Below are 25,357 nucleotides of genomic sequence, written 5' to 3'. Positions count from 1 at the left end.
CCATATAGAGGTACCTAGTAACCACACAGAAGTCACAGGTTGAACCAAGACAAGAGGGAGAAATCGAGTTAGGGCTCTCGCTTCTTTGACTATAACAACAACAACAAAATCCCTGCTCATATCAAAGCAGCTACATCAAGATGACCATTGCATGCTTGTGTTCCCAGCACAAGTAATAGAATCTGGAACTTAAATCTTCAGTAAACATCTACAAGACAAATAATTTTCAAGATATATTATCAACAATTGAACTCAAAAACCTCGACTTCATCAACTATCTTTCTTAGACCAAGGGAATTTCCTAAAAATAGCACACGTAGTTTAGAAAGAGCCTCTCTTTTGTTGACACACGCAAATCCCAAGGTGGGATGGCTCATTAAAACACATTGTGCAGCCCACTGTCCAGGGGTTTAGATTCAGAAGTCTGAAGCAAATTCTGAGACCCCGCATTCCTAACAAGATCTGAGGTGGTACTGATGTTTCCGGTCTGGGGACCAGACTTCTAGAAGCATTGTCTCGGAGTCTTCACAATTCCATAGTGGATAGCTTACAGTCACTGACAGTGTCAGGCCTGATTAGGCAGCCAAGGTGTGGAATGAAAACCTTTCCCAGCACAGGGACCTGCATGGAATGAACCACCCACCCAGGAGAGTTGATTAATAAGCCATGAGTAGAAGCCATATTCTTGGTTATACACGGTCAATCAATTTTCTCCAAAACAATGCAATGCAGGAAGTGTCCCTGAGTGCTGTCCATCAACTATCAATCCTGTGACATCTTGGTTGTTTTAGCTCCAAACAGAAAGAGTTATTTGAGGACCTTAACATTTGTCGAAGTGTTGGAACAAACTGTACTTGGTCAAGTTCAACTGCAGAATTCCCGAAAGACTCTAAAACCAATTTTTGCAGCAATTACTTCACCTTAGCCAGACAGTTCACTTTCGTCAGACATTGCTTATTAAATGGCCCAGCCAAAAATCAGCTTCTTTAGGGGGGGATGAAAAGATTGTATTTCCACTTGCAGGTTCAGGAGACATGAAAAATGTCGAGAGACAAGAGCCTCCAAGCCTATATTTGTCTCTTCCTCCAAACATGTATGTGGGTTAATGCCATTAAGCTATGTGCTCCTCTGTTTCCTTGTCTATGGAGATCTTGTGTGGTTTTTTTTTTTCCACATCTAAGAAAAACTTCTGTGTTATACAAGGAACTTCAGTGGAAGAGCATGGCACGGAAAAGCAGGAATGAAAATGTCTCTTAGCTAAATCCTATTGCTAGAAGAATTTTTGGTCCAAGGTTTGAACGCAAAAAAAAAAAAAAAACACAAGTGAGGATCATATTCCTGATATAAGTGACTGGTTATAACACTGAGACCAGATAGGACCTGATCTTTCCTGGTGACTTCTCAACACCAGGGCAGTACAGACTCCTCAAGAGCTGGAAGAGGAGCAGCTTCTGGGACTCCGCCTTGCTTCCTGCTCCCGCGACAAGACAGCAGGCTTTGTGCTGCAGCGTGGTCCTTGAGCCTTGCCTTTCCAGCTCAGGGGTTTTTTATTTTCTGTTTTTCAAAAGCCCACTGCCCTGATCTATCTGTGTTTAGAGCTGTGCACAACAAATGAAGGAATAAATTTCTGCGTGAACAGACAGAAATGCTAGTTTCAAAATCTAGGCAAACTTCCATTTTTATAAGGCTCTGAAGGCAATATAAATAAATCAGGAGTCGGACCTGCTAGCAGAGATTGCTAAGTCTCATTTTCTAAGTACTATCTCTATGATGAAAGTATATCCAGAGGGGATTTCATCTCATTCCTCCTTGGAGCAGGGGTCTTCCTTCTCTGCTTCAAAGCCTCTGAATAACCTACTTAGCTTGATCTTTGTATTTTTTTTTTTACATTTTTTTTCTTTCTGAGATAGTATCTTGATAAGGAACCCAGGATAGTCTTGAACTCACAACCCTTCTTTTTCAGTCTTCTGAGTGCTGGAAGTATAGCTGTTCTATATATATCTTAAGGAATGCTCCTTTTTTTTTTCTCTCTTCTCAGGTCATAACCTACTTTTAAGAGATCACTAACAGGCACTATGGTAGATACAGGTCTGAGCTCTTTAAGTACTCCTAATTATTTAATAATATGATTCCATACATCTCCAGACTCCATCTATACCAGAGGATGCTCTGGAGTCACCCTGACCTCCCAGCCTCCATCTCCAAAGTGCTGACACCACCCACTGCTCTGCCTCCAGCGACTGATGGCATCGCCTGGCAGGTGCCTCCTGTGCAACCTGTTCAAATCTCCCATAGTCTTCTAACTCCGATCCTTCGTCCCCCACGAAGCCTTCACCCACACCTCTGTTCCTCCAACTTAAACAAGTTCTTGCTCTGTAAGCACACTCAGCCCTCAGTTGTGTGTCTCTGTGACACACATTGCATTATGCGTGTGGCTTCAGGAACTATTTATGGTCTCTCCAGCTGGAGTGTGGACTCCATCACTTAGGGCAGAGCCGACTCTGTTTATCTCTCTGCCTCCTGCACTGACTCCACGGCGTAGTAGTTGCTCCATAATTGATGCTCTGCACAGAAATCATCATTTGACCTCATTTTTCACATGTGCTATGTTTTAGCTGGCATTGTCATAGAGAACAAAAGGGCGTGTCTTCACTGGCTTGCCGCCAGCCCCACAATAACTCCAATGTAGATCCTGCCCAGTCACATGCAGATAGCCATTGAAAATGGTCACATCGTTTGTGTGTTTGTATATGTGTGTGTGTATTGCATGTGTGGGGGGTGTGCATGTGTGCTCACACACACCTACATGTGTGTACATGTGAAAGCCAGGGGATAAGCCTGGGAGTTGCTCCTTAGGTACCGTCCAACACTGTTGGGTTTTGAGGTCTTCTTCTCTTTCTCTTTTTTTGGGGGGAGGGGTTGGAGAGTCACAGTTTCTCACTGGCCTAGTAGAACTCACCAAGTAAGGTAGACTGGCTGGCCAGGGAGCCCCAGGGATATACCTGTCTCTACCTCCATGGTCTGGGTTTATAAACATTAAGCACTAAGTATTCTCCTGTAGAAGGCAAGCAAGCGCTTTAGCTATGACCTCCCCAGCCCAGCTGCCTTGTTTTCAATGACTGGAAATAAAAGTCTGCGAAGTGCTGTTAACTGACAAATTTAGATTTCGAAAACATATGCAGAAGAGGGTCTCATCTTTGCATACGAAACATGGTTCGTGTCTGACTTGTGCTATTTGCTTACATGTATGTACGTGTGAAGAAAACAAGGCCGGAACACAACACACCATTCATCCCTGGATGCAATGTCTGGTGTAACTCACATTTCCTTCCTTTTACTTATTTGATGCCCTTCCAATATTTACAACGAGTATATAGCCTTTCAAAACCAAACACAAACTGTGAGTGTTGTTTGATTATTTGTTTTCTCGAGAACCCCCAGAGAGGAAAACCACGGTTGGGGGGTTACAGATTACTGTCAACTACAGATAAATTGCTAAAGAAGTCTTCTCAGCCACATTTGAGGAACCTGATGAGGAACCCCTAAGGCCTCTTGGTTGGATTGTGTGAGAACAAGCCATTGACAGTTTTGTTTAACATAGGGGAATTCACACTTGCACAGTGAAACTTTGCTAAATGGTTCATCACCCCATTGTGCAAACTTTCTCCTGGACCACACTAGGAAGGAGGTATATCTGGGTCACTCTGCTGCAACCAAGAGGAGAGAATGCATTCCTCTTAGTTGCGGAGGTCAAGCTGCATGGCAGAGCCTTCTCCAGCTGGGTGCAGCAGGGCACGCCCCCTCCCTGGGGTCTCTCCTTCACTGCCTCTCACCATTTACATTCCAACACTGTAAAATGACGGATACTTTTAATACAAGAGATCTGTCATTTATTTATTAGCTGGGGGCAGGCTCTGTAGCCGGGAAGGATGCATTATAAATCAACTCCTTTCTCAGCCATTAAAAATTAATACGTTTCATAATGCAGAATGTCAGTAATTTCTTTATTAAAGCAGACGGCTGGTTTTCAGATTTTATTTCTTTTTTTGGTTTTCTATTTGTTTGTTTGTTTGTTTTTCTTCCAGGGTTTGCTTTTACTCCCTCCCTTCCCTAACAATGCTGCTTTTTCTAAGGGCTGGCTGAGTATAAATTGCCCTAGGGGAGGGTGCTGTAGTCTCTCAGACAGAGGTTAAAATGGAAGTGTGTAAGCTCCCCTTAGAAATGGGCAATCACGCTAACTTCCACTTTTCCTCATAAGGCTCATGTGTGACAGTCCCCATTTGTTTCGGAACCACCCTGTACCCGAAGGGGAAGGTATATACGCTCCATTTAGACACAGAGGGTAGAAACAGAGGTCTCGGGGTGTGGCACACTGATGGTTGTCCCCTAACAGAAGGGCTTCTAGCCACTTTTCAGTCACCTCCAAATGACCCTGGCATTGACAAAAAAAAAAAAAAAACAAAACAAACAAACAACAACAAAAAAAAAACAGAGAGCAAAGTTCAGCTGCTGAGTGGGAGTTCTTGAGGTGTGCTTCCCCCAACAGGCAGTCTGGTTCAAGGGACTCTGCCAAGTGGGGTGCTGTTTGACTATCCCAGAGGCTAACAGGCTAAGCCTCCCGGAAGCCTTCCCTATATTTCTCCCAGTGATTGGCAGCTTCAGATAGGTGAGAGCTTGGAACTCGGAAAAGGGCCACCTCTGCTGTCCTTAACTTGGGAAGGAATGAAAGGGACATTCCAGAATGTACAGTGTTTTCATTTCCACCTTAAAAAACGGTAAGGGGGAGGGGCCGGGGGAGATGGCTCAGTGGGTAGAATGCTTGCTGCTCAACCCGGATTAGCAATTTTCGGATCTCCAGAGCCACATAAACACTGGACACAGCAGCACGACTTTCTATAGCCCCTCTGCAGCCCTACTTGGTAATCAGAGTCAGACAGAATTGCTGGAATTCCTGGGCAGCTAGCTGGGCATATAAAAGAGTGAATAAGAGAGACCCTGTCTCAAACAAGGTGTAGACCAATGTTTGAGGCCTTCGGACTTCCACACTCACGTGCACATCCATACCCATACTAACACACACACACACACACACATAGGGTTTGGGTGGTTAGCAATGTGAAACTTCTCAATATCATTGTCAAAAGGTGTACACAAGGGGAGGGAACCATTTTACGCTGGGCCCTACACGCCCACTTTTGACCCCTGTAGTGGCTTTGGGGAAGGGACTCATTGGGACAAACATTGTGGTCCAACAACAAGCTCTCGCCCGGTGTTGATGTCTTTGTCAAATCAGTCACGACTGAGTTAAACCTCCTTGGTAACAAATCCCTACAAATCCCCAAGCACATATTTAAAATCTATTTTCAGAATTACACTGAGCATAATTCAACCAATCAATGAGCCATTAGGAGTTCAGTCCCAACACTTCTTCATGACTAGTGGCATTTGGGCCTCCCGACTCAGCAGAATCCCATAGGAAGAGTTACAGTAACACCAGCATTTCTAGGTCTGGGGACAGAAGCTGTGCCTAGGGAGAGGCCTGGTCACAGTCTGGTTAACAAATTAACCTACACAGTCACCAGAGACGGGATCCGAGGAGACTCGGGCAGGAAAGAAGAGAATGTGTATCTGGGAACTCTTGAGAACTTCTCCGGCCTCCTGACTGTCCATCTGTAACTGGGCTCACCTTGCTCACCTTCCAGGAAGCCCGCACCTCCCTCGCAGGCATCTGCAAACCCGGACTGTTGTTGGCAGTGAAGGCAGTGTTTGGGCCCCATAAGAGCCCAGAAACAGTAAAAGGGAACTAACTTCTGCTGCTTGCAAGTGGGCACAACATTACCCAAAACAGCAGTGATCTGTACTTCTCTAAGAACACACTTAGTCTCCCAAAGATGAGGTACAAGTGAACTGGAGGTCAGCCATTGGGCCTGAGCTAGAAGAAGCAGGCTTCAACACCCCTCAGGCTAGCCTTGGATCTGACCACCGAGTACCCTTGAACAAGTCCCTCTACACTCTTGAGTTCCTAGAGAATCCCTTCCTCCCTGTCAAGGTAGGGATCATGGCATTTCATTACTGACTAATTTAATGCAGAAGGCAAGACAGAGACAAAGAGGGTGCATGCCACAGTTCTTCCGTGTTCTACCTGTGAGACTACAGCATGTCACTTCCTGTGCCTCAGTTACCTCATCTGGGAAATGGGGACAGTCAGAGTACTTACCTCATAACATTTTCTAAGGATTAAACTGCGGCTACTTCATTACATTAGATTGTCATTCCCCAGCCAGCAGGAAGCACTGTCTGTGGTAGACCATACTATGGAGGCAATGAACTTCCACATTCGAAGCCAGTCCCTCAGTTGGATTTCAGTCTATTGAATTTACTTCTCTGCTCTTCATCGCTTCCTTTCTGACCCACTCTGCCCTGGCCCCTCACTCCCACCGACTGTCCAGAAACTGGACCCAAAATAGCTCCCAGAAAAAAAAAATCACAAACTGGTCCGATTAAACTCAGGTATAGACATTCTTCCTTGCCTGGGTACATAAACATGCCCTAAAATGAACACAGTCCACCAGTCCCACACAGTGACAACAGCAACCACAACTGAGCAGTTTGAGCTCTCTAAAAGGACAACTAACTACACAGAATAAGGTTTTCATAGGGTCAGTGTTCCTTTCTTTCTGCCACCTGTTTCTCAGAGGGTTCCTGCTTGCTCCGAGAAGCAAAGGGGCAGAATCAGCATGGTTTGCATGTGGGCGAGCACACGTTTTACTCATTGAGGCCTCTGGGGACCTACAGTCATCTCTAACGGTTACTTTCATCTTCTCCTGGCAGAGTCTTGATTTTGTGGAGGTGTTCACTTCCCTTCACAGGGGCATACACCTCAGGGGAAATGACTTCCACTCCCAGACTCAGAGAGACTCTGAAGGACCCTAAAGTGCTTGCGGTAATTCCATTCTGCTTAGGAATGATCGGCTTTAGAATAAATATGTGACATAATTCTTCCCAAAGACAGGAAAGAAAAAGTGCCCCAGTCTCAAACCACGAGGGGCATTGGCATCAAAACAAACAGAGGTACAGGAAAAAGAATCCCAATAAAACAGAGCTAAAGTCCAACTTGGAATATTTCTTAATTATTTAATTGATCTAAATAATTATCAGATGCTTTATATCTATGCCCAGTGGTGAAGAATTGTATATTACTTAGATAGAAAGATCTTAACCAATATAATCTGATGTTCAAAACATGAGGCATGTGCACAATATGAACAAACTTGGGCTACATACATCTGAACATAGAGTCATGGGCATTAAACCCTGATCTAGAAGCTCCTGTGTTGGCACAGGTACAGGAGACCTTAGTTCAGTGTACAGAGGCAGTATCACACATGCGTATGGGAGAGGTGAGCTTCCAGGAAGTAACACCAAAGGGGAGAAAAGAATGAAGACTTACGAGAACAGAAGAATCCTTCCTGAAATTCCCTGTGCTCTCCAGTGAAGCCCACAGCTTTCCGGTTCCAATTAACCTGAAGACCAACTGGCCAGAGCTATATGCCCACCTATATCAATCATGCCCCAACGACTGACATCTCTTAGCCGTAAAGACTGATGTCTTTTAGACCTGACTCCTGAGTCTTTTCTCCGTGGCTATGGATCTGGGTGGCAGAACACTGCTTCTTAGATTTGCTGAAAGTAGATAGAGGGGAGGGCAAACAAGGATTCTTGACTTTTTTAAACTAACTATAAACTCTAAAGCCATAACATTTGGGGGAGCATCAACCTGGGGAAAAGAAGACATTGCTAGTAAAACTTGCAACGATGACTGTAAGCAAGGATAATCACATATGCAGTGACAATATGAAGTTGACAGAGGATTTTCCAGTTCTCAGAGAAGGTTATCTCATATGGTACTGACCACAGGGACCACCCTTTCTTCCCTAAAACTTAAATAGGTCTATATCATGGCCTCACTCCAGTAATGGTTGCCTAGGCAGCCTAAGGCAGCCCACATTCACATCACTTTCTATTCTGATGAATAAAGGCCCACCATGGCCAATGGTATAGTCTACTCTTTCAACTGCAAGAGCTGGACCTGGCCACTCCATGCCAAGACTATCATCATATTCTTTCCAGGAAGGAACATGTGTTTCTACCTTCCACATAGTGGTCTGCAAAAAGTGGTCCTGAATGTACCTGCACTTTGGGGTTGCCCTTCTCCTTGGGGATTCCCACTTGAAATGTCAGATCTGCCCAGAAATGAGGAACACGGTGAAAATCTGGCTATGACTAATGTCTCCTGCTTTGGGGGTCAAGCTGTGTCAGGAGTGTCTGTAGAAGCTCCTGACACAGAACAGGAAATGACTCCTGACCCCACTCTTAAAAAGAGTGCTGCATCCTAACTCTAGTTAGTTCCACTGAATGCAGCCTCTTCCTGTCCCTCCCAGAAGCTTAAGAAGAAGCGTGAGACTATCTGGACCAAAAGGGGTCAGGCCCATCTAGGCACTTTCAGAGTGTGCCACATCATCCAACGAAGGCAACAATGAGACACTGAGTCCCAGGATGGTCAGAATCCAGCTCGCCGCACGCTATTATTCACCGGGTCAGTGACAGGAAAAGCTCCCACTCAACATCTATGGGGTCATAGGTTTAGGAAGACTAGAGACCCAAGGTTATTTTTGTTTGTTTTCTGAGTCAAGATGTCATCAAATCTCTATCCTTTTGCCTCAACTTCCCAAGGACCAGATTACAGGTGTGTGTCATTTCGCCCAGGCCAGTGTCCTTCGTGTAATGTTCAAATAACTGTAGTGCTCAGAACTTAAGAATCTCACAATAAAATTTATATATATATATATATACACACACACACACACACACACACACACACACACACTTATTAGAGCATGGAATTTAGGGAGTCACAGAGGCAATATCTGTTAGCATCCCTCTCTACATATTTTTGGAATACTAAACTAAAGGAAGTTGGAAAAAGACACAAGGACAGCTGGATTCATGGCTTCCTGGCCAAGGAGAGAATAGATCCTTGGTTCGTAGCTGTTGAGCACCAGGAATAGAGGGTGAGGTGAACAAGAGCATTCTGGCCTGCCTGGTCCATTTCCCATGCTCCCATTTAGATGATGTGTGTTCCCTCACAGGTAGTAGAAATAGTGGAAATAATAATTATTTTCCACAGGTCTTATGAAAAGAGAATTCTGATAATGACCACAATTAAAGATGGAGGCCCTGCTGTCCTCGAGGTTGAGTGCAACTTCTTTTGCTTTTCCAGTTTTTTAAAAGTAAAAATATTTCTAAAAAAAAAAAACAAAAACAAAAAAAAAAAAAACTGATGAACACACTTGAGCACGCATTTCCCCTTCTACATCATCTGGCCATGTGAGATGGGCACTTTGATGACGGCTATAATAAAGCTGAACACCATGAACATCATTACTGCTCATCATAACTAGGAGTTCAGACTTCCCAACTCATCCGGGATGAAATCATAAAATTTGCAGGTAAATAGATGGAGCTAGAAACGATCATACTGATCATTGTATCCCAGACCCATAAACACAAACATCACCATCTCTCTTGTCTGAGACTCCTAGTTCCAAACCTTTAGGTGCAAGTATTTATCCTGTAACAACTACAGAACCCAGGAAAGCAAAAAGAGATGCTTCCTGCTCTTTTAAAGAGTAGATTAACTTTGCTTTTTTATTATTTTCATTGCTTTTAAAAATGGTTCATCTTTTTTTCCTCTTGTGTTTGGGAGGGAGCATGAGAGAGGAAAAAGGTTAATAACCACCTCTGTCATCTACATGCATATTTGCATACAAGAGTAATTAATAATAATAATAATAATAGTAATAAGCATCCCAATACAGACCCTGTATCTGAAATTAGTTAAGAAGAAAAGTAAACCTATCACTGAGAAACTCTGAGCTGGAAAAGAGTTAACTTCCCTCTCCCTGAAGACAAGGCCCAGGCCAGAACACACGAGGAAGACAGGTAGTCCTTCTGCAGTTAGGCATCTAGAAAGGAAAAAGAAGACCCAATTCACAGCCGACTCACTTGCCCCTACTGGGGACAGCTCCCGGAAGGCTCACGTTGCACCATGAGATGAGATCTCTCCAGGATGGTTAGGAACTTTACCATTGTTCATCCACAACCCTGAAGTACATCCTCATCCCCCAAGTACATTTTTTTTATCCAATTACTGTGTATTTACAGTGAGGATAATTGTACCTAATTACTTAATTAGCATGACTGCATGCCATTTCTAACTTTAAGTATGTGATTATGACCGTGAAGTACAGGACAGACGAGGTCATGGTTATCAAGAGGAAAGCAGGTTGCCCTGACCCAAGGAGATGAATGTGAGTCAATCTCTTTGTGCCAGATAGTTAAAATTTTGAAGGGCATGCTCAGGTATATTTAGGGTTTTCAAATCATTTGGGGAAAGTGAAGTTATTTAATTTCACATCTTGGGGCTGGGGGTTATGATAAAATAGCAGGGTTGCGCTATAATACCATACCTGGGAGATGAAGGAATTTGTGTCCAGCTACAGTTTTTCCCTAGGGCTTGAGAGTCTCAGGACAAATGTGTGCATGTATGTGAATGTGAGCTTGTAGACACAGGATTTAACTCCCCTTACTCCCACTTTCCAGATCTTCCAAAACGGGGGGGGGGCCTGGATTTACCAAACCTAGCATCGCAGGATTCACAGAGATCTACTGAGTATCTTAACTAGACATGAAAATACCAAATCAGAGGTGAACAATCCTAGCTTATATTCATTTTAAATGTTCCATGAACCACTGCCTGGAAATCTGGGCCTAGGAATGTCCAACCAATGACAGAATCTAACAGCTAAATGTCACTGTTGCTTTCATCGAGATCCAACCCATGGTTCCCCTAAGGGTGGTTGTCAAGATCAACCAGCATAAGAGAGGAGGAGAACATCAGAACCCCACACCTCCACATCTGTCTCTCCCTCTGTCATGTCACCTCTTGCCAATGTCGCCTCCCCCATCAACCACAGGCAGCACCTCCTGTATGGTAACCTTCCTTTCTCAGCTGCGTACTTCAGGGAGCTCCCAGATCAGCCCTGTATAACTAGATCCTCTCCTTGCCAGTAGTAAGGCCAGCATGAGATTCTGCAAAAGAGAAAAGGCTAGGAAGGTATGCTCTGCCTCGAGAGCAGCCGCTGCTGCTGTGGCCTCTGAGGCTGGCTCTAAGAGGGGCCTGCTCCTCCCAGAAAAAAAAAAAAAAAAGAAGCCCATTTTCCATATTTCATGTGCAAGTTCATGATGCTGAGCTAAGTGGCTGGGGAATAAACACCCATCATTACCCGGAGCTAAGCGATGTTTGTTAGTACAGAGGTTGACAGAAATCTATATCATGCAGATGCACTATTAATACTGCATTGCACACACAGGCTCTGAGCTGCTCTCTGCAGCTGGGAAACCAGCCCCGGCAGTTCCTCTTCCGGAAAAGGCAAGCTCTGTGACTAATCATCCCAGAAGCAAAGGAGGAGACAAGCCACTTACTCACCCCCATAAAGGCTGCAGGCTGAGCCTCTTTGGCCCTATTGGCTTGTGTGGAAAGTCCATAGGTGGGAGTGTATATTGAAGTTGTCCTGGGGAAAATGAGGAGGGCTTAGGCCCTCAAACAAGTGCATACACACACACACACACACACACACACACACATATCAGAAGAGAAATGAAGAAGGGTAGGATTTAGATTGTAGCACCAACTTCTGCACTTAATGTGAGACCAGTCTGGAGACTGAGCAGGGAAACAAAAGGAAAAAGGACTTTAGCAATCTCATGAGAGGGTAGGACAATGAAGACCTCAGATTGAGAGCTTGCAGGTCGCCAGTGATGGATACAGGGAACGAACACGAACATGAGAACGGTCAACCAGGAGGGGATCACGGTTAACTGCGTGCCTGTCCTTCCGTGCAGAGAGACTCACAAGAAAAACTGGAATTGGGATGGGGGCCAGTTTGAAAGTGACACACAGAGAAAATGAAGACATTGACAAGACAGCAGAAGCAAAGGAGGAAAGAAAGTGGGCACCTGAAAGAGAAGGGTTAGTCAGGAGCTTGAGACTGGCCCACAAGGAAGGACCCACCAAACTCTGTTGGCATTCACTGAAAGCATGAACACAATGGGAAAGGAAGGGGCCAGTTCTGACATGAGCCCACCCAACTGGCCATTGACCAATGACCAGATGGAAGCGTCATGCACTAATCTGCATAAACATCCACACGAACTATGTTAGCATCTACTGCTGGGATAATTCGGAGTAGAGCACACTTCAGAAAGAAGGCAAAGAAGAGGTATGCACACCCACAAAGGATCTGGGCAGGAGATGATCAGCAGAGACAAATCCAATGGGAACCTAAAACTACCTACCTAGCTGCCTCTACTTTGTAAAACAGTCTGACTGCATTCTAGGAGGCTACATGTCCTTAGCATATGATTCAGAATTTACTCCTAGTTATTTATACACATAAATTCAAAACCCATGTCCACACATAAACCTGTACCTGAATGTTTATGGCTTTATTGTCCCAAATAGGAAGCCACAAACAATGAAGCTGTCTATTGTTTACTTTAGAATAAATTATCCTAAAGCCTTAATTCCTGTTACCTTAGAATGTGAGCTCATTTGGAAATAGGGATGCAGATATAATTATTTTAAATGATCACACTGGGGTAGAGTGGGCCCCTAATTTAATATGCCTGCTGTCCTTGTTAGAAGTCACATGAAGATAAATGGCTTGATTCACCTGCAATCTGAGAAACAGTCAAGAAGCTGGTTGTCTCACCAGGCCCCAGAGCGTCACCACAGATTTCAGAAAAAGCAACGCCCTACCGGCATCTTGATTTCAGACTGTGTCAATACACTGATGCTGTATGAAGTGAGCTTGTCTGGGATGCTGTGCTACCAAGCTCTAACAAAACAATGCAGTGTCCTTTCAGTCAATGAGTGACAAAATCTAACACAACCAGAAGATGTAAAATTCCTCAGCAATGAAAGAAGTAAGCTATCACGCCACTGAAGCACATGGTAGAACTTTCAGGGCTCACTGCTAAGTGAATGAAGCCAAGCTGGAAGACTAGCTTCACTGTGACTCCAACTATAGGGCAAGCAGAAAAGGCATGCCGCAACAAGGGGAATAATAAAGACATCAGTGGCTGCTTAGGGTAGGAGTGTGAACGATAGAGGATTTTAGAGCAGAACACTGAACTGCCAAACACCAAGAGACAACCCTCCTGAAAACTGTGGACTTTAACTAACAATTTAACTAACTTTAACTAAAACCCCTCAATATTACCACAGTGCTATTGCTGACCGCAAATGAACCACATTGTATCAACTTTAATAATACAGCACATTGCTGTGAGGATGGGGAGCAAATGGGGTGCTGTAGGCACTCTACTTTCAGCTCAAGTTTTATGTAAACCTAAACCTATTCTATGAAGAACAAAATAATTTAAATCCAGGCGTAGCTACTACCTTACCTGAAGGCAACTATGGTCCCTTGGGATCTTGAGGTTAAAAGTGTCAGACAGATGCAGGCACAGCCTTGTGACTATACGGACCTTGGTCAACCTTGAACACCTACACAGAAACTGACCTTATTCTTCAATAAGCTAGCTCCCTAAGTTCAAGAGGTATGGGTACTGGAGGGTACCTAGAATCCTGGGTATCGATTTCAAGGAAAAAGCTAGGTGATGGGTTCCCTGGTTCTTGTCTGTTGTGGTTGTTGATTGCATTATCTCAGACTCAAATTTGGTAACTGCGTGTGATCTAGAACAAACCATCAAAGCCTATAGTGTCAGTTGCTTTATCTGTAAAATGGGATACCAGGCTTTCCTTGGAAAGCTAGTTACTGATCACTTCAGATAACACACACCAAACACCAGCTCAGTGCTTGATCCAAAAATGCTCAGGTTACAGATCAGCAACCTTGCTAAAGAGCTTAGATCATGAGCTTTCCGTGTTAATCAATTTCCCATGACTACAAGAAACACCTAAGATCAACAACTTCTGTAAAGAAAAGAACCGAGTTTGGGACAAGTTGGACCTATTGAATTTTGGGGTTCTGGCCAGGCTTTGGGTGACAACAGTAGAGAGCATACGCTGTAGCCAAAAATCACTCACCTCATGCCCAGGAAGGTTAAGAAAGTGAGGGAAGACTGCTACTCAATACTTTTTGAGGGCATAGCCCCAATATCCTAGAAGTTCCACTAAAATCTGATTCTTAATGTTTCTCCCGCCTCCCAAGAGTATCTCCCTGAGCACCAAGTCTCCAACACATGAGCCTTGGGGAACATTCAGGATCTAAACTATAGCATCATCTGACAAATGTTATTTAGTTTCTTCTTTGACCTTAGTGTTATGTTGTGTGTTCGCTAGAAACTGAAGAATTAAATGCAGTGCTGAGGACACAGAGCTAAGTCGGTCCCCAGGACCTATTGGACAGTCAATTTAGCTATACTTGGCCCATGTCAAGTCACAGAGAGACCCTGTCTCAATAAACATAGGTGGAGTCTGAGGAGTGATTCCTAAAGTTGTCCCCTACATACATGCACGCACATGAACACATGTTCGCACACACATAGTATGAGCACAGGCATGGGTGGGACAATTAGGAGTGCTCCCACTGGGAAGAATGCGAATCCGTGGTTGGGAAACATTGATTTGAGAGGTAAGAGGGTAACTTGGAAACGGATTTAAAATCTTTCAAGACTGGTACATGGTGTTGCCTGCAAGCCGAGGGTTAGAAAGAAGCAAGGAAGGAAGAGTCAGGACAGTGTGAGTCTTGGAGGGATTTGCAAGAGGCTGGAATTGAAGCACCATGATAGCATTGTATATTAAGGAAGAAAATGACATGGGGAAATGCTACACAGAGAAGGAGGTACGTTATTTCCAAACAGGAACGACACTATGGTAGCAGTTAGGAGACAATGATTGCCAGTTTGGAAAGAAAGGATAACGGCTCAAAAGCAACAACAAGGCAGAATGTACAAGGCACAGAGCAGGGAAGGGTTCTAGGAAGCAGGGGATCTTAGGAATTTGCTATGGTTGGCAGTAAATCTGAGAGGGTAACAACAATAAATATCATCTCCCTCCATTTTTCAGGAGTCTAGAAGAATACCGGGCACTAACTCTTCCTACATGTGTGTGTGATGGAGAAGCTAAAAAATCTTCCTAGCATGGTGCCCAGATGCTAAGAAGAGAGGCATTGGAGCCTGGTCAAGCCATGCAAACAAATCAAAGAAGGAAAGGGGGGAATATCCTGAGGATGCAGCTTAAGAAGTGGACATGCAGCTCCGTCATGGCCCAACAAAAGGTCATGGTGAGAAGAAGAAACAGACAAACACAGTCTTGGAGGAGGAAGTAGAAGACTCCAGGCATGAAAATACATTCCTGTTTGCTGGATGTGAGATGCTGACCCTGGGAAAGCAGGAACACTACTTGGAAACAAAGGTAGACACAGACACCTGAAGACCAAAGGGATGAAGAAGACGAAAGCAGACTTTTCTCCCCAAAGAGCCTATTTCCTCAACAGAGGTTAGGTTCTAAGAAAAGGGATAAACAGAGAGCCCACGCCTTCAGAGACAACCAGAATGTCTTCTCTCCAGCCTCTGGGACAGATCAGAAGCCTGACTCTGAAGATAACAGCAAGCCCAGATCTTCCAAGGAATGAGTTTACTACAGCCCACAAGGATCACAAAGGTCACCCAGGGCCCAGTGTTGCTATGCACAAGTCACCATCTCCCTGGTGATCCATTTGGACAGGATCGATTCTGTCTCAGTCTGTAAGATATAGCCCAAGACCCTCAGCTCTGTGACAAGGAGGGCTATATCCATTTCCTAGTGCTTTTGAGAATCAGGGAATGTTTACACAAATAACAGCGAGCTTATTAGGCTCAGGCTGGGTACACAGGACCAGGTAGGTGCATCTTTATTCAGGTCTTTTGAAATCCCCGAAAGGCTGAATCAATTCAGAATGAAGACAATGTCAAATGCAGAGCATTTGCGGGAACAGAAGCGAGGGGATGCAAGCATCTGATAAGGGGTGGGTACCAGGTGATCTTTAAATATCCTTGCAGGCTGACATGTGATGAAAAATGCTGTGGACCAGATTAGAGACAGATAGGAAGTAAGAAGCAAGGAGCCAACCAGCATCCTAATCATTCTGGTCAGAAAGGTCCCATGTCTTATGGTAAACACAAGAATAAAGGGGAAAGAAACATTTCACGCTTAACCCATTGCTAGAGAGACGGGGGAGTAAAACCTGCAAATTTAGGAAGCTCTTAAGTCCTTATAACCTCTCCCCAAATGACACGTGTTAAAATGGAACAAGGGAGGTAATTGGTGGAGGAAGCCCGGGGATCCTCCATATGAATAATTTGCTCTCTTAATCCCCTGCTTCCCACCTTCAAAAGGTATGATCCCAATCTTACATACAGCACTGTAGACGTTCCTGTCTGCTGATGTGTCAACGCACATGTGGCTTTAACAGAGAGGGTACCATCTCACTGTATGTAGGGCTGTGTCATCGAGTTAGTTTCCTTGAAACCTTGGGAAAGAGAGACCCTACTGTTTCTCAGCCATCCTGTCCCCGCTTGTGTGAGCCACAGGAAAATTGGCCAAATACAATGCTCCTGCAAAGTACTTATTGTGTTATGTGTGTTTCCCCGAAACTAACTAGTTGCCCACTGTCGAAATGAACTGCTGCATGAAAAAGATGCTTTTCCTACTGGCAAAGGGCTTGGACCATTGGAGTCAACCTGTGACTTTCCTGTGATAAGGTTTTCTCTGTCCCCTCCAACTTCTAGTCTCTGCCAATAAACCCAAATCCCCACTAACCTCTGCTTGCTTACACAGAAGCAGCATGACTCCCTAGATGGCTGTGTTGGCTCACACACCAGCCCGATCTCCACAAGGAAGGCTCTGCATGCTCCAGATCTCCTGGTGTGGTGGCTCCTTGGCTGCGAGATTTTTCCTGACATCCAAGTACATGCATCTAGTCCCAGAACTTTCTCCACAGCTCGTGAGTTCCCATGGGACTAAGATCCTGATGTCTCAAAAGAAACTTGCCTTTCTTCCACATGACATATTCACCTTTGTCTTGTAGTGTGCAGATGGCATGGCACCCAAAGTTCCAAAGGACACATAGACCCTAGGATGAGAGACTCTGTACCAAGAGCCCAGAGCATCTGCTAAGAGCATGCAGTGATGCGCATCTGCTAAGATGCTGTACTTGAGAGTTTGCCTGGTCATTTTGCACTTCAGAAACCAGTGCCTTTACATGAACATTTCCAGTAGAGGCTGAAGAGGGCAATATTTGTGTGTCTATGAATACAAGTGTATGTCCACTTTTAATTGGCATAAGAATTGCTTAGATTTATTAATGCAACATATTTTTAAATTATTGTTCCAATTTCCATACATAAATAACTGTACTCTTTGAGTGGTCTATTCTAGACCACTTTATTTTTTTTTTAAATTTGGTGCTTTTGTTGATAATTTTGATCTAACATGACTTCCAATCATAGCTCTGAAATACCATCCCATGATCCCAAACACAAGAAAGTGGTTATAAGTCTTATAGAAAAGTATGTGTACAAGATGGGTGTTGATCAGTTGTTAGTTGAGCCATGTGTGAATGAGTCAGTCATGCATGTTAACTAAGGTGTTTTTTTCTAACAGAATCACACATACCACATGTACCGGTTAGTTGATAAAATATTGACTGCAAGCAAAGGCTCACAGAAACCTACCACTGTATTTTCTCTAGAAGCAAGGCTTCGGGGTTTTCTAACTTATCATCCAAAGGGACTTTATGGAAAAGAACTACCACAAATAACAAGAAAAACATTTATGTTCAAAACAGCAATGGCCAAAGAACACTGCAGAAGAGTGTCCTTCCTAGCTACCCCAGCCAGGTGACAAGTCTGACCACAGACAAGCACTTAGCAGTTGGGCTGTTCTTTGCACAGTTCATGCTATAGATCTGAAACCTCATCTTTCCCCTATGGCCAACCTTGATCTAGAACCCAGGTATTCCTTGGATGACACTCACAGGAAGCTTCCTCTGAAAACCACTGGTGCAGATTCTACATACAGAGGCAAATGATGGTCTGAGCTGGTTGGTACTAGCCCAACCCTTACCACTGTGGTAACGCTTACTGAAAAAATCTCAGAGACAGAGAAATGGAAGCAAAGGCTGATGGGATGACCCAAGACCTACTCTGCTGCTGGAAGCCCCAGCAGGAGCGGCAAGAGTTAGGAACTTTGAAGAGTGTGACCCAAGTATAGAGTGCTCACACCAGGGGAGGAGCAAGATCAGAACACACCTTTTCCTAGGCCTCTCCCAGATTGGTTGAGCCATGAAAAGAACCCACTGCTGGGACTCTTGCGGACTGGATGGGGCTCTCACAGCCTTTGGGATTCTGTCTGGATGGTGAGGCCATTCCCTAACTGGTTACTCTGACCCCTTGCTTTGTCCCTGCTCCCTATGGGCATCTCCGCACTCTCCTTAGAAGTAGCTTATTCCCTAGAAGGCATCAGCAGTGTGAAGGCGACGCTGTGCATTTATATCTCTGGATCCATTGAGCCTGGGGGTGCGGGAAGGGGAACACTGTTGGCTGGAGGGACAAGCCACCCCAGATTTCAGGAGCTGAGAGGGAACCTAGCAGGGCTCAGGGGAAATACTAAGAGAGTGGCTGCAATCAACAGGAGTGAGACAGGGAGGAAATAGGTGTCCTATCTGGGAGGAAGCAGGGAGGTGCCTAGAGCTGGAATGTTTCCGGGGAGTGCACATTATGGAGCTGGGCTGGGAAGCCAGAGACACATCTCTATTCAAATGTACTCACTGCCCTTCATTCCTTTTCTCTCCTGTGGAGGCCTGGGTGGAGCTTCTGATGACCTCAGAAGCGGCTGTGCAGACAGAGCCAAGTCCCATGTTCTAGCATCTAGGTGGGATCTGCAGAGGAGACTAACCTCCTTTATGAGCCCTTACAGAAGTACCTCTTCCTACTCAGGGCTATGCTGAGCTAGGTGAGTAAAAGAGGGAATGAGATTTAGATCTGTGGCCCTCCCTTCCTCGGGGACTCTGTCCACTGGCATCTCCTTGTCCAGGCTATTCTCTGTGCTTAGAGACAAAGAGGGAGGGTCTCCTAGAAAGTGGGAGGCTACCCTAGAAGGTTCCAGAACCCCAGCGACCTGGTTTGATTCCATACCACCCCCTACAAAATAAGGGACACCATCCAATCCTACTACTTACATGTATCTGGCTTGTGGCAATTGTGTCCCTGACGGAAGTACTGGGGGTTCTCAATGACTGGGATGCGGGTCATGCCAATGACCACTGTGTCGGGCCCAGCGTCCAGCGATGAAGGTGTGGTGATGCCATGGTTGATGTGGTGCAGTGGGCTGGCTGAGTCCTCCTCACCACTGATGACAGCCACGGGACCTGCACAAACCATGAGAGACAAAGGACCTGGTGAGGTCACATCTATTCAAAACTAGCCCTGCCCTCAGAACATTCACTGCTTTATCCCTATCTCCTTCAGAAGGATCCAGTCCATTCGATCAGCATTGCCCAAGTTCCCTGACCTCTGACCTTAGACAACTCCAACCAAATTCTCTTCCTTGAAAATAGTTGACTCTCAACCATAGGAATGGTTCCAAAACAAAAAAAAAAAAAAAAGAATTGAAATAACTACTACATAAATCATTTTTGATTTCTCCCCAAACCCAAATTAGCTGAAAATAATAAATCTCATGTTTCTTTGTTTATGCAGCAGTAACAAGACTTAGAAGCAGAACCTAGAGGCATTTGTTTCCCTTCACCCCTCCTCCATTTGGGGCATGAAAGTTGCTGCTATTGAAGAGCCAGGGAGAGCCTCAGCTGGCAAAGTCCTTGCCTCTCAAGCATGAGGATCCGAGTGATGTCCCCAATTGCCACCTAAAACACCAGATATAGTGGCACGCATTTGTCGTCCCAGGACTGGGTAGGCAGAACAAAGAAGATGCTTATATCTATCTGTAGAGCTCCAGCTATAGTAAGAAACCATGTTTAAAGAAAATAAGGTAGAAAGTAATTGAAGAAGAGCCCAAGGTCAACCTTTCACCTACATACACATACACACACAGATATGCACACAAATGCATATATATGTATATATGCATATATATAGTCTGGGGTATACCTGGGCATTATCAATATTCTCCATGTGTTTTGGTATACAGCCATGACCCAGAACCTGTGATTGTGAAAATGGAGGTCCCATGACCTTTAGCTTTGTCACCAAATTTCCAGAGGGGTATGACATGGCTTCCACTGGACTCTACCATAGCCTTCATCACTCCCAGTGTGGCCTTGAGCCTCACCCAAGCCATGTTTTACAAGGGACAGTAATTAGACTAGATCCCTGGTGGTAGCAGGACTAGCTGTCCTACTCTTGAAATACCACATTGTCCCAACGTCCACAAAGCATAGCAATAACATCTTTGCCAATTCCATTCTCCCCATTTTCTGATCCTCAGACAAAACCCAGTGAGTAAGGTGACTCGAAGGCACAAAGGACAGCGATAATTAATGCTGCCGTCTTCGCAGAACAATGATTGTGTTTAGTGGTATATTCCTCCCATGCATACAAATAAAACTCCTGTAAAAGGAATTAGCTGTGACTGTCTGTGGGCTTCCTACGACTGGTGTTTTAAATGGCTGCTTTGCTAGACACAGGGTCCCCAGACAAAGTGCCTGCTGTGATTTGGTTTTGCAGCTTGAACAATATTTCCACTGCAGAAATCCATTACAACTTACTGAAGTTTATGGAGAGAATATTTCCCATCAAACAGTGAGGTGAAGCGCCAATGAGGCAGAACTAAATGGAAGACTGGTAAATGCAAACGGCGGGCCCTGGATTCCACTCCGTCAGCACGGGCAGGCTTATTTCAGCCCGTGACAAATGGCTGATGGTGTCTAGGGACCGTGTGCAAAAGTGGCAATAAGTGGTGGCCCAAATGCCCAGAGTAATCACCTGTCTTGCAAAAAGGAGCGCGGTCCTGAAAACGCTTTCCTCGGAAACTCATTGGGAAAACTTCCGTAGGTACTTGCAGTGAAATGAGAAACACTAAGCCCTGGTATTAGCCACCACCCAAACCCTCGCCAAAATACAAAAGAATTGAAGAAATATTAGTCCACTAGGAGAAAGAGAAGAGAATAAACAAGACCTTTCAACATTTGGGGAGTTGAAAAACACATCAAAGGAGGTTAGTGACTCAGAGCAAAACCAAAGAGCCCCAGTGGCATGTGACCTGTTGGGACCATGCATACAGAGCACAGGCTGTCCAGAAGAGCTCATGGTATGATGGATATGGTGCATGGTATGAAGGATATAGTGCATGGTATGATGGATAGGGAAGATGGCAGGTTGGCCCATGCCTCAACAAGACACCTGGGTCCACCGCCTTGTCCCTACCCCACAAGAGGAGCAACTTATTCCTACAGAAGTTGATTCAAAGGACACAGGAAAAGGTTTGGGTGAAGCACAAAGCTGAGCCCTTTCTTCCCATTTCTAGGACCATCACATTTGTGCCTACCACTTCCCTAGAGCCAGTCACCCCAGGACTACTGGATGTGAGTAGATGCTTCCAAAGAGAAAGCCAGAAAGTAGGCTTCCAGATGTTGACATTTTTACTGCTGAGAAGCCACCCTGGAATCCGTTCACAGCGAAGCTGACAGTGTGCATGACAACCTTCTGCACACAGTGTAGGATCCTTTCAGCTTCCCAGAGCTCAGCTGCTAAATATAAAGAGACAGGGCTGTGTGCAAGACCACCAGACATCTTTGAAGAGTTTCGGCACCAAAGAAAGCAACAAGCACTCAGAGCCTACAGGAAATAGGGGGCAATGTATGAAGAAGACTCAGAAAACCAATACAAAACCCAATAGTCTCAGGGAGGTAAATATGACATGAAAATATTAAAAGGGCAGAATATTAAAAGGGTGAACAATTCGAAGGTACAAAAGGACCTCTGAGAACGTCAGTTATCACATTTTAAGGTCATGAGTTCGAGAAGCCAAGAAAATCAAACTGAAAGGAAGGAGGTAAAACTAAGCAAGAAAAAGTAAATTTTCATACCAAGATGAAGCAACAGATTAAAAGAAGCTCCAGGAATGAGTAGGAGAGAAAAAAATGAAAAATGTATGGAAATTTTCTCTACAATCTCTTCAGTTACCTATTGAGACCCTAGTATAATTAATACATACACAAGTGTAATTTCCTGCTTTGCCCCACCCACACAGGCACACACACACACACACACAGAGAGAGAGAGAGAGAGAGAGAGAGAGAGAGAGAGGAAGTGGGGGGTTATGCTGACCCCACAGTTCCCTTTTCCAGGACAGTCAGAAGGAAAGACTCCATCAATCCAGTCAGTAGGTAAGGGGAAAAGAGCAGAGCAACCATCTCAGGCCACAGGAACGTGGGATGAAGGCACAGATGGAGGAAACACTGGTGGATGTGGGGTTTACAGCCAACAGCCCCACTCACTCCAGAGGTCATGGCTAATGACAACAAGATGCTACTTCCTTTACCATAATTACCAAACACGGACCCCAAGAAGGAGCTCAGCACCCAGCATCTCCTCCTTTTTCATCATTATGGGATATGGGTTATTATAGTGGCATGGGAGAATAGGTGGCATTGGGGGAAGATGTAACATGAAGACTTCAACCTTTGTGAAAAGCTCTTTCTTCAACCTGTCTCTTAAAAGTTCCTGGGAAATGCACAGTCAATAAAATTTTCTTCCCAAGAATCTGTGACCTAAAACAGTTAAAACCTATCTTTCCTTTGCATTGTTGTTGATTTTGAAAGGGTTGATGTAATAGTATTTGGGGGGGGGGGACTCCCAATGAATGGGAAGGAAGAGTTCATCTAAGAAACCTTCATATAAATAAACAATAAACCAGTCTATAGAGCCCTGAAAGACCTAGACACTTGAACGTGGGCCTTGGGGAAAAAAAAAAAAAAAAAAAAGCAAGGGAGGTAGCAGAAAAAAAAATGGTCAGAAAGTAGAAAAGAAACAGAAAAAGATATGGTTTTAGAAGCCAAAAAGGACCATCTAGGAGTGTAAGAGAATCTACCCTAAGGTCAAATAGGATAAACAATGAAAGGGGAGATGGAGAGATGGCTTAGTGGTTAAGAGCACCAGCTATTCTTCCAGAGGACCCAGGTTCAAATCCCAGCACCCACATGTTGGCTCATAATCTCTAACTCCAGTTGCAGAGGATTCAGTATCCTCTTCTGGCCTCTGAGTGCACCAGTCACATACACAGTACAGACAGACATGAGGGCAAAACACCCATGCATAAAAAATAAAATACAGCAATTAAAAAGATAAAAATGTAGACTGAAAACTGGCATTTGAAAAAGAGGATGTTGGCCTTCCAGAGTTTCACAGATTGGCAGAAGAAAGTGCCAAAGTTCTGGAGAGTTGGAGAAGTTTCTGTGCCTTTTATCCAGTTCTTTCTAAGTATCAATTTATACCATTGTAGCTCCTTTAATCTTGGAACACCCCCCTGAGGTTGCTGGCATTATTGTCCTCACTTTAAAGATGGAGGTGTGAAGGTAATGACCTGTTCCAAGGCATAAACCCCACAGAGAAGCAGTGAGAGAATTCACACTCGTAGCTTGGCCCCAAAGCCAGCACTCAGAACCATCACCTGGCGCTGCCCCCTGCAATAGAAGATTGTGGGGATGTACTTGCTCAAAGGGATACATGTTGAATTCTGGCTCACCATCCTCCCCATGAGCAGCTGCCTTTGTTGGCAAGAGCCTGAAACACTTATGAAAGGGATTGTTCTTAACCCTGAGAATTGGGGAGCAGCAAATCACCTCATTAGACTCACCCAGGGAGATTACAGATAATTCATCTTCGTGTCTTACCAGCACTGAATAGTCTTCCTAAACTATATCCACAATCAGAATAGAGCATGGCAGCATCAGGACCATTGTCCACTACCCAAGGTCCTCTTAGCCATCCTCACTCTAAAGTAAAGGCCAATAAACTGGGCATATACCCATCACTGGTAAAGACGTGAAAGAAGACTCTCACCATCCCTGTCTGCCTGTGCCTGAGACCACATAGGGCCTACATGGAGATGATTGTTGTGAGTCCACAGCATCCCTGGTCTGAATGAGAGTCTCAGGTTCATCGTGATAGAACTGTTAGTTGTGTTCATCACGAAGATAGAATGTATGTATGAGGACGGGGCTAACGGGAAGCCTGTGTGCCTTCCATTCAATGTTGTGTACCCAAAGCTATTCTAAAGCGTGAGGCAGGGAGATATGCTTTAAAAAAAAACTAAATTTTTTTAAGTCAATATTTATTCTGAGTGTATGTAGTTCAGTTTAGCACACTTGCCTACCATGTGCAAGCCCCTGGGTTTGGTCCTCAGCACGGCAAACAAAACAAAGTGTCTTTCAACCTGGCACCATGGTGCGTTCTTATAATCCCAGGACTGGAAAGGCAAATGCAGGAGAACTGAGAGTTCTAAACAGCCCAGGCTACATAATGAGACCATGTCTCAAAATAAAGTTTGAAGAGGCCAGAGCCGTATCTCCATGGTAGAGCACTTGCCTCACACACGAGACTCTTCAATCCCCAGCACCACAGAAACTAGGGTCTCCCTACCCCATGCAAACATATTTATAATCGCTCTTCTGGTAATAAGTTAGGACTCATGGGTGAAGGCACCTGCATTTCATTCTAGAAGCCAATTTGTATGCCAACTCTGGAGGCTCTCATGCCATTCGGGGAAAACCTACAGACTTGTGGACCATCTGGGCGGCAAGCATTTCTTCTCACCTTAATATCTGAAGTAAAGAATTCGTTAAGGTGTCCTAAAGGGGATCAATAAGGAGAGTAAAAAGAGTCTTTGCTTTGTGGGGAACTTGCCACTGTTTTCTTGAAGCGGCATGCATCTAAAGTAGGTAAGGGAAAGGAGCCAAACTGACTCCTTCTAAGCATGCTGCAAACACACATATGTATGCACATTGCACATGCAAAGTGAGTATAGCTGTGAACTATTAACAGAGATGCTAACTATTGTCACTAATCCATTCCTGACTGCACAGCACAGCCCCGATATGAAATGTGAAAGAGAAACATCCTCAGAGCCATTCTGGTGGGTTTAACCTTCTAGGTAACCTGAGGAATACCTGTCTGCTCAGACACTCATACCCCACTTCTCCTCCCATGCTGCTGCCACCCTCTCCTTTCAGAGCTTTGGTGGGTCTTATTCCTTGGATAGTAGGACTATTAG

General features: G+C 44.6%; 1 protein-coding gene across 7 annotated transcripts in view; it reads right to left on the bottom strand.

The window, feature by feature from the left end:
* The window catches only part of Ntrk3 (neurotrophic receptor tyrosine kinase 3), a 354,575-nt gene that overhangs the window by 126,899 nt on the left and 202,319 nt on the right, over positions 1-25,357 (bottom strand). For all 7 annotated transcript variants that reach the window (XM_057756147.1, XM_057756143.1, XM_057756144.1 and 4 more), the window contains one exon: positions 19,308-19,496. In XM_057756147.1, coding sequence (XP_057612130.1) covers positions 19,308-19,496 — 189 coding nt within the window. The remainder of the gene's footprint in view (positions 1-19,307; positions 19,497-25,357) is intronic.

This window comes from Chionomys nivalis, chromosome 23 (genome assembly GCF_950005125.1).
Source record: "Chionomys nivalis chromosome 23, mChiNiv1.1, whole genome shotgun sequence".
NCBI lineage: Eukaryota > Metazoa > Chordata > Mammalia > Rodentia > Cricetidae > Chionomys > Chionomys nivalis.
This window is presented reverse-complemented; position numbering and strand designations above follow the sequence as displayed.